This window comes from Micromys minutus (genome assembly GCF_963924665.1).
Source record: "Micromys minutus genome assembly, chromosome: 12".
Lineage (NCBI taxonomy): Eukaryota > Metazoa > Chordata > Mammalia > Rodentia > Muridae > Micromys > Micromys minutus.
Genome location: NC_137981.1, coordinates 16,391,664 through 16,401,756, shown reverse-complemented (window position 1 = coordinate 16,401,756; position 10,093 = coordinate 16,391,664). Strand labels below are relative to the sequence as shown.

The 10,093-nt window shown below is 45.0% G+C and overlaps 1 protein-coding gene across 1 annotated transcript; it reads right to left on the bottom strand.

Annotated features, from left to right (window-relative positions):
* Positions 1-8,028: 8,028 nt before the first annotated feature.
* LOC308428489 (calmodulin-alpha-like) lies at positions 8,029-8,508 on the bottom strand (the record flags this gene model as incomplete). The annotated part of the gene is made up of 1 exon (XM_080926969.1): positions 8,029-8,508. The coding sequence occupies one exon, from the start codon at positions 8,506-8,508 to the stop codon at positions 8,029-8,031; it is 480 nt and encodes a 159-aa protein (XP_080783095.1).
* Positions 8,509-10,093: the final 1,585 nt, after the last annotated feature.

Below are 10,093 nucleotides of genomic sequence, written 5' to 3'. Positions count from 1 at the left end.
AAGAGAAGTGACTACTCCTGCCTTAGACCAGTTTCTCTATCTCTCCCTGAAGGCCCTTTGATGTCACTATAGCCACTTCTCCTGGACACATTCCCATCATTGCCCCTCCTGTGCCAGGCCTAGACAGGCAGTGTCTTACCCAGTCTGCGTTGTAGCTCCTGTGGAACTGAGTGCTGCTTGTCCTGGAAATCAGGGATAATGTGTGAGCTGCCCTTGGGCCGTAGATATAGGGCCGGCTCTGTGGGTGGAGCTGGTGGCTCAGAGTCTTCAACATGCAGAACCCACAGATTGGTTCATTGCCTGCTTGTGAAACCAGCCTTTGGTTTCCTCACTTGGCCTAGCCATGTGCTGCAGATTCCATTGTAAGGGGTGAAATTCTAAACCCTCTGAAGCAGGGCGGTTTGCAGTCTGTATCTGAACTCCACATAGAAATCTTTGCATTGCATGTGGATGGGCTGAAGATTTTGTGACTTTTTCAGAAATGGGCAGATCACGTTTTCTATTAGCCTGTCTTCAGACTTAGAAACAAAGCTTGGAAAGTCATAATCATAAGAGATAATTACATTTCTCCCTTCATGTTTAGAATTCTATGATATTGATGTATGCAGAGATGGCTCAGAGGTTAAGACCACTTGGTGCTCTTCCAGAAGACCCAAGTTTTCTTTCAGCATCTCTGCTGGGTGGCTTAGCACTGCTTGTAATTCCATTGCAGGACATCTGATGTCTTCTAAGAGCAACTGTTGGAATGTACACACATGTACAGAGACACCTAGAGACAAATATGTAAAACTACATCTTAGAGGTCTGTGAGATGTCAATGGTTAAGAGAACTCCCCCTCTTCCAGATCCTTCCCTTCCTGAGGACCACAGTTTGTCACATAGAAGTCACAAGTGTAGATACCTCCAGCTTCAGGACACCTGTTTTGATTTTCGTAGTTCCTGTAGATGTATAGAATATATGAGTGGAGGCACATGAGAAGGTTAAATAATAATAAACTTGAAAATTGCACTTAGGAACAATAACGAAAAATCTTTACTCAAGACATAATGAATAATATTTCTATGATTGTTTGCTGAGTAAGATTGTTTTCTACATTTCCAGTTATCCACGTTTGTCTCCAGAGCTAGTATCAATGGTCTAGTTTTACACCGTGGACTATCAGGAGAATACCACTTTATCTAAGATGCCAGATTATTCTACATCAATGTTTAGAAAGATACAATAAAGATAAAAGAATTTTGATTTCAGTTCTTCTTTGTTCTGGGGTTTGAAGCTGGGGCCTCATGAACACTAGAGAAAATATCTGCCACATAGCTACATCACCAGTGTCTCATAGGTACCATTGGCTTCAGTAGATTAAATGCCTCTCTGAGTTCTTTGTTATCAAAACCTCCCCTGCATTCCAATCCAGTGACACGCCCAGACCCATGCACACTGAGGTTATGAAGTACAGCTAGGGTTAGATCCTCGAAGTAAGCACTTAGTTTTTTCAAAACTTGATGAATATCACCAGGTATTATCTCAAGAAATATGTCCTCAGTTTACCTGTAAACCACAGTGAGTATTTTCTGTCCCTATTGATAGATGTGGTTTTGTGCAGATGCTGTTGGAGAGAGTGTGTCTAAAACTTGGAATTTCTTCAACCTGAGATCCTCTTGCAATGACCACTCTGATCTATTGACTGACAGATGCCCAGGGTCAGCAAAGTATGTGACAAGCTCTGCCAAGGCTCCAGCTGTCTATAGAAATGACAGTGCACAGCATTTATAAAATTGTCTCAGTGACCTGTTTAGTAGGGACTGATATCTTGTGGGTCTAAGAAGGGTAGAGGCAGGCTGCAACTCTTCAGTCTGGTTTGGTTTGAACTTGCTTAGAAACCCAGACTGAATTCAAATTTTCTGTCCTTCTGCCTCAGGCTCAAAGTTCTAGGGTCCTGGACTTGACCTTGCAGAGCAGCTAATGAGCCAGGTTGTCAGCAGCCTGTGCTGATGTTAGTGGAAGGTCAGCTTTGGGAGGTAAGACTCAGCAGGAAGGAGCTAGGATGCTGTGGGCATGCCCTTGAAGGACATTTCGGGACTCAGTGCCCTTTCCTGCACTCCTTCCTTCTGCTGTGACATTGGGCAGCTTTGCTTTAGCACATGCCTCTTTCATGGGCTTTTCTCTACCACAGATTACCAGACAGGAACACCAACTTACTGGATGAGATCTTTCATGCTGAAATCAAATAAATCAGTTTCTTTCAAACATTCATTTGTCACAGGCATTTATCAAGCATTGGAAGTTGATTTCTAGCGCATGCAGGTTAATTTAACTCTGATTCTTTTACAAAAGCTCAAAGTACCTTTGGTCTAAGGGCTCTAAGGTTTTCTCTTTCATGTTAGGAGACCTCCTGTGTATCTCTTTGGAAGCCTAATGACCAAAGACAGATCTGGAACCTTTCCATCAGGTTTCTGCAGTTACACAGGAACTTGCTGACACCTGCCATGCTGACCCGACTCTGGGGTGGTGGTGTCTTAGAGGGCACTGCAGCTCCTCTTGCAGTCAGGATTCTGCAGTGACTCATGCATATAACTTCAGGTGGGCACTGTGGGGCTCTACCTCACCTCCCCCTCCTTACGTGCTAAGCATGACTGGAACCACCTTGTTGCCTGTGGTCTGATACAGCATGTCTTCATCCCCGGAGCCATGATTGACAGCAATATATATGTTCTTGGGGTACTCATTGAGGGGTCTCAATCACACCCCATGTAGTAGTTACATGTAGAATGATGGTATGATACTGTGGCCTCAGCTTGCAAGTCAGACCCTGTGTTTGGTACTTTAATTGTATTTACATTGACTCTGTAGGTCAGTGTGATAAAAGCAATTCCATGTATCTAGGCCCTGAACCTTCCATTCACTTCTTCCAGAGGTTGAATTGTTGGGGTCTGGATGGTCTGCACTTCCTTTCTCAAACCCTGATTGTGGGAAAATGTAGGTACAAGATTTCAATCCTGGGAGTTGGTACTCCAGGGCACAGCAAGGTCACAATCACAAAGATACTGTGTGTTTAAGCTCTGCGTTCACTGGTGTCTATTAATTAGTTAGACCTCGTATGGACAGCAGGGGGTAAATAAAATTGTTCCTTCATGAAGGGACATGAGAGTTCTGACTCTGACTGTCATTACCCCTTCCTATGTCCCTGTGATGCCTGCAGCTGTGTCACTGAGCACTAAAAGGATGCCTGACCTTGTGTTTCTGGACATATTCTCTCAGGACTCATGACTCTCCTCATAAAGTCACCTCACTAATTGGGTAACTGATCCTGTAACAGGGCCCTAGACCTTAGTATGCCTCCTGATCTCAGCACAACTGACCCCATGATGGAAGGAGTTCAGGCTGTAAGACTCAGCATGCACACAGCACCCCCTGCCAAAAATGAAAAGAAAGACCTAGTCCATCAATGTTCATAGTTACAGGCAAGTCTCTGTTTGAGGGTTTTCTTGTTGTGAGGAGACACTGTGATTAAGGCAACTCCTGAGAGGAAATAATTTATTTGGGTTCTTTGTCTCTCATGGTCACCAGGAAAGGGAGATTGTGACATGGTTTCTGTCCCTGTAGTGAGATGGGCTGCTTGTGGTCCTCTATGAATGCTAAGGGTGTAATGCTTGTTTATTGTTAGTGGTTGGTGCTCCCTCCCTCACCCATCCACAGTGAGTTTTCTGACAGCTGCTCTGCTCAAGTGTTAGAAGCAAGGAGGATGGGCATACCCACAGCAAAACTGGGCTTTGTCTAGAGGGTATGGTCACTCCTCTCTGAGCTTCACTCCTGTCCCTTTTGACTCCAGTCAGGTCTCCAGGACCGAGCTTTGCAGGTCAAAGCAGGACAAGCCTGAAAGGGAGCTTCTGTATAGGGTTGAGGTAAGAAGATCCATTCTAGTTGGCGTGGCTCCATCCCTTGGTTGGTGTCCCGGAATGCACTGGAAGGAGGAAAAACGGGAGGCCATTAACCTTCTCTGCTTCCTGGTTGTGTATGCAATGGGACTCGCTGCCTCAAGTTCCCACCATCAGAGGTGCCCAGAGGGAATCCTGACAGTACTGAGTGCATTAGTATAGTAGTTATTGTTATAGCTGGGGGAGGGCAGACCACACCAGCAATCAGTATTGAGTTGGCAGAGAAGTAAGGAGACAGGGAGGTGTGTAAGCAGAAGGGGTAAGGATGAGACTGATGAAGCCACAGTAAAACATTAAAGCCCAAGTACAGGTGGTCAGGTTCCTCATTTCAGGACCCAAAAACGTTGAGCCTGGAAATTACCCCATTTTTCTGACCTAAGGAGATAACAGGCACAGTAGCCTTAGGGGTTCCAACCACTTAGGGTCAAGGATGGGCCTGCTTCTGCCCACAGTTCTCAGAAAACTGCAGAATGTACATGACCAAGAATCGAGTTGATGAGGAAAGGGTTTATTCAGCTATTATTTGCACCTTGCTGTTCCTCACCAAAGGAAGTCAGGACTGGGACACGAGCAGGCCATGAAGCAGGAGCTGGTGCAGAGGCCATGGAGGGATGTTTCTTATTGGCTTGGTCCTCGTGGCTTGACCAGCTTGCTTTCTTATAGAACCCAGGTCTATCAGCCCAGACATGGCACCACCCACAATGGGCTGGGCTTCCCCCTTGATCAATAGTTTAGAAAATTCCTTACAGCTGGATCTCATGGAGGTATTTCAAAAGGAAGGCTCCTTTCTCTGTGATAACTCCAGCTTGTGTCAAGTTGACACAAAACCAGTCAATACATTCAGGAGTCCTGTTTGTGGAAAACCTGAGGTCACACTTAACTCCCAGTCAACAGATTCTTTTAGAATGATGTTCCTTAAGCATTCAGGTGTGTGCTGAGTAGAGAGTATTGTTCCAGCCTCTGTTCTTCTCTCTGTGTTGACGCCCCACCTTTCTCCCTCCAGTCTGTTTCTCTACCATGTAGGGGGCTTATTCCTGAGTATTCAGGACTTTGCCTCTGTAAGGGTGATAGCAAATCCATAGCAAATCAAACCAGAAGAGAAGTTCAGCAGGGCAGGTGCTGTACACTAGGTGCTGGATAAATGTTAATGGTAACTTTTGTTTTGCTCAGTTATGTTTGTTTGGGACAAGGTCTCACTCGATAGACCAGTCTGGCGTGGAAGTCACAGAGATCTCCTCTCCTGCCTCCTGTGCTGGGACTCAAGAGCACGTGCCACCATCTAAGGATGACACTGACTGTTTAGACACAAGTGAAAATGGCAATAAACCACAGTCAGTACAGATGGTGTAGATCATGCTGGATTAATCCAGTCTCCCGCCATGACTGGGAGAATTAGAAATGGAGAGAATACTTTTTACTCCAGCATGAGAGTTGACAGAGTCCTTCAGTGTATTGCTACTTCCATCGATAATTAACCGGGATCTTGAAATGGAGAGGTAAAGCAGGTGGTAGGATGCTTGGCTAACATGTGTAGACCGCCACATTCAATTTGCCTGCAATCACAGTATTTGGGAGGTAAAGTTAGCTGATAAAAAATTGAAGTCATCCTCTGATACCCAGCAATTTCAAGGCCAGCGTAGGCTATATGAGAGACCCAGTCACAACAAATCCAAATACAAAAGAAACTATATTTTATGATGTGATGACAGTTTCCTTCAAACCCTGGCTTGGTTATAATCTTTTCAGACAATCTTTCCAGAAAGACCTTCTTTCTCTGTTGGCATATATTTTTCACAACTGTCACGCGCCCACGCTTCCCGCCGCTAGGAACAGGCGTGCAACAAACAAATTCTTCTGCGGATAACCTTTATTGAACAGCACTTTGAGCAGGGGGCTTCTTGAGCAGGAAACTTCTCTCTGAGCCAGGAACTCCCTAGCGAGTCCTACTGTCTAGGCGACCTCTCATGTGCAGTCCCCCACGAGCAGCCTCTCTGTCCAGTCTCTGTCCACGCTGGACCTCCCGCAATCTCTTTTACAGAGTCTCTCTCCACGTGGCACCTCTCCGCCATCCCTCCACGTGGGGTCTCCCGCAATCCCCCCACTGTCTTCTTCTTCTCCTCACGTGGGGGAGAAAATGCACTGCTATATATGCCTAGGAGACTCGTGTTGCTACCTGATTGGTGCATCCTCCTGTAGCTCAATCATGTGCCCCGGGGGTCGGCTGTGACTATGTGGTTGCCAAGCAACACGAGGGGAAAGGTCTTTGTAGGCTGAACAATGGGCGGGAAGCTGGCGCCATCTATTGGTGCCAAAGGCTTCCTACACACAACCATTTTTAATAAGGGTTCAACCTTCCCTCTAGCAAACCACAAACCAGAGCTAGTGAAGAAAAAAGGTTTGGATACCAGGGAAATGGACCTGTTCAGAAACAGTCCTTATGGCGATTCCGACCTTCCTTGTTCTCAGTCTAGTCCTCTAGCAAACATCAAACACAAATCAATAGCTATGTCCAGTCTACTCAGCAGACACCACACATGAATCAGCAAGGGAAGTTCAATCAGGAAGAAACTGTAAGTCTCACCTACGGGCCCGCAGGGATCTCATGGGAAGTTCTTTGGTGAGTTTTTGTCTATAAAATAACGACAGGTGAAGCTCAGCAATACAATGTAAGGTGACCTACACATGCATGGCCTCAGCGAAGACTAGAAAGGCAGAACAAAGCAAACCAATGCTCAGGCTCCCAGTGTCGGTAGGGTCTTATTTATATTCTTCCTAAACACCAGATCTTTTCACACATTTGCTACAGCAAAACATCCTTTCATCTGTGTCTGCTCCAGCCAAGCATCATTATAACCTAACTGAGTCTCCAACAAAACCTCAATTTCACTTTACATCTTCCTGAGAATTTTCAGATTCCTGTTTCGTGAAAGAATTGGGTTGGAACATTTAATTGTAGCAGAATCAGGAACAGTTTTCTAAGAAAAGATATTTTCAAGGAGAAAGCATGCCAAAGCAAACAGCTCAAGGTACCACAGATGGAAGAATGGGGCTTTCCTGACCAGGATTCTACAAGCCTTGCAGTTCATGGGGAGACGTCCATGCGAGGTGAAGAAGGAGGTGAAGAATGAAAGTTCACTACTATACTCGAAGGCACCGGGTCAAAACTTTCCGAATCTTACTTTGTAGTTTGTTGTCCTTCATTTTTTTTTTAAGTTAATTTTTTTTGGGCGGGGCCTGGAATAAAAGACTAGCATTTCCAACTTTGAATGGATGTAAAATATAATTTCCTGAACAGCAATGTTGATGGTGAGCTCAAGTCCACAGAGCCTACTCTGCTGGCTCTTAGTCATGGTTCACAAGGTTTTAAAAATGAGAGTCCAAAGACGCTCCCTTAGTAAACGTTTCTTATTTAAATGTGTGTGATTTGGTGACAGCCCTGTTCACCTCACTTTAATTCAATGTGCACAGATATTTACCATCACACTCGGCTCTCCACCAGGTGTCTCTGTCACTATGGGATTGGGGCACTCAAAGAGGTCTGTCTATTTCTAGGGCTGTGTGTCAAAGTTTAGCCCTCACCCATTATCTGCATACCATCCTGAGATAAACCAAATTTAAATGTTTGTTTGCACTAAACTGGCTGCTGACAAATTTATCTGAACAGATTGAACTACAAGCAATGTGAGATCTTAAATTTGTTTTTTTTTTTTTTTCTGTTTTTCAGTTTTAATACAAATGCCTGACTGTGCTCAATCATCAAGCTGCATGCGTGAGAAACTGGCCAGCCCAAAGAGACTATTAATCAGTAGCAAATGGAACTTAAAGGAGTCCACTAAGTGTTCCTTATAAGGTAGTCTGAGTATTTACTGTAAAACTGATGTAGGGCCTTGATCTTTAGGGGGCAGGACCACCAGCCAACACCTGCAGATTTGTTTTGTGTGTGGTCAGAAGGAACTTTTGACATTCAGTTCTGTTAGATACAAAATGATAGAAGAAATTAACTTTTTTCTTTTTTCTTTTTCTTTTTTTTGTAAGAGGTAAGTAAAAGATTTCAATTGGATTCTTCTAGAGGGGAAAGTACTTAAAAGTAGGTCTTCATTTTGCAGTCATCACCTGCACGAATTCTTCATAGTTGACCTGTCCATCCCCATCAGTATCTGCTTCTCTGATCATTGCATCTACTTCTTCATCTGTGAGCTTTTCTTTTAAGGTCGTCATGACATGGCGGAACTCTGCCGTGCTGATGAAACCACTTCCATCCTTGTCAAAGACTCGGAAAGCCTCACAGATATCTTCTGGGCTATCTGTGTCTTTCATTTTTCCAGCCATCATTGTCAAGAACTCCGGGAACTCAATAGTGCCGTTCCCATCGGCATCCACTTCGTTGATCATCTCCTGTAGTTCAGCTTCTGTTGGGTTCTTACCCAGTAACCGCATGGCTGTCCACAGGAGACCCAGTGATCTCATTGCTGTCCCCAGCTCCTGTGTTGTGATGGCGCCATCACCATCTTTATCAAATAGGGAGAAAGCTTCCTTGAATTCAGCGATCTGTTCTTCGGTCAGCTGATCAGCCATGGCGCTAGCGAAGGAAGGAAGAGCAGATCAGGCCAGGGTGGCTCCACCAACGCAGGGGATGTGACCGACTAGGTGCCTCCTCTGCTGCTGCTACAAGATTCCATTGTGCGGTTCTCAGCCGCCACCTGACCCTGAGTAACGGCACCACAGACACGAGACTCCCAGCTCCACTCGTGGTTTATTCTTCTGACCCGTATAAGAGTAGTATGTTTATGGAGAGGTTTTCATGGGACGATAAACAAACATAGCTTTAGGCATAGCTACTCAGAAACTCTTTAGCGAAGAAGCAAAGCATCCGTGGCTTTTACAAGGATGAGTTCTACTGGGTGGCACAGGGAGCTCTGGGTTGGGCCTAGAGAGGAAGAAGCAGTGGTAAGCCTAGGGATAGATTCTATTGGTGGAGGATGCAAACGTACATGGAATCTCTTTCACAGGGATAGATTCTGTTTGGTAAAGGTAAAGCCTAGCATTAGAGCCTAACAATGCTTAGGATGTTGGAGGTTCAGGAGGAGACTGGGTCCCCTAAATAAATAGCAAAGGGTCACCTGGTCACTTGACCACTTTCTCGTTGGCCTTCCAGGTGCGCAGGCATCATTCATTTCCTCCCTTTGAAGGAAGCAGGTGCGGGTAGTTGACGGTCCTGGGTTCTGTAACCTTCCTCTAAGCTGTGCTCCTACCCTTCTGTCCGTTTGTGTAGTGTGGAGAGTCTTGTTCATTTGCATAATGGAGGCTCTCTGAGCATCCACGGTTACACATAGTTCTAAATATAACTTTGTGCATCTCTTGTCTTGTGAGAACACTATGCTCAACCCAAGAGGGTGTGTACTCCAGTGAGCTGTGGTACCCTCAGATGCATGCCACATTCCCTGAGATCCTGTACTGGAATGTGAGCTAGTGTTAGCCAGAATGGGAGTTTCCAGTCTGCCCTTATTCAAGTTGTTTGTTTGTTCTACCCACTTCTATGTACGACTTTATATAAAGACTTCCAGGGTTTACTCTCCTCCCTACTCTCCTGCCTCAACTCCTTCCTGAGATCTGTGGTCATAGAAATCATTCAAGAAACTAAAGAACAGTACTTAGGCTTCTGTGACTTCTTTCAAACAGGGAAACTCTACTTCTCTCTATCTATCTTCTTGAGGAAGGTCTGCATCCCATGTGTTCAGATCTGTCTGGGACACTACCATCAAAATTCAGTTAAAACTACAGTAGTCTCTAAGATAAATCCTACCAGGAGGCTAAAAAAACAAAAAACCAAATGGAAACAAAAAGGATCCAAGCAAGAGTAACATCATTTCACCAACCAATGGCCCAAGACAGTGCAAAGCGCAGAAAACTCGTGATGGTGTGTCCCAAGAGTGCTGTTATTACATAGCCAGTGTCTGGACATAAGGCTATTGGCTAAATATTATTTTTAAAGTATTTTGACATTGTCCTGATGTGTTGACCCAGAACCATCTCTTTTTGAGCAACAAGCAGAATCCCCTTTGGGCTGCATATCTAATGCCCTTGTGGTTTGAATAGCAATTGCTACTAAAGATGCTGTCATTGTACATTGGCTACAGTCCTGGCTGAGGAATCTGGGCTC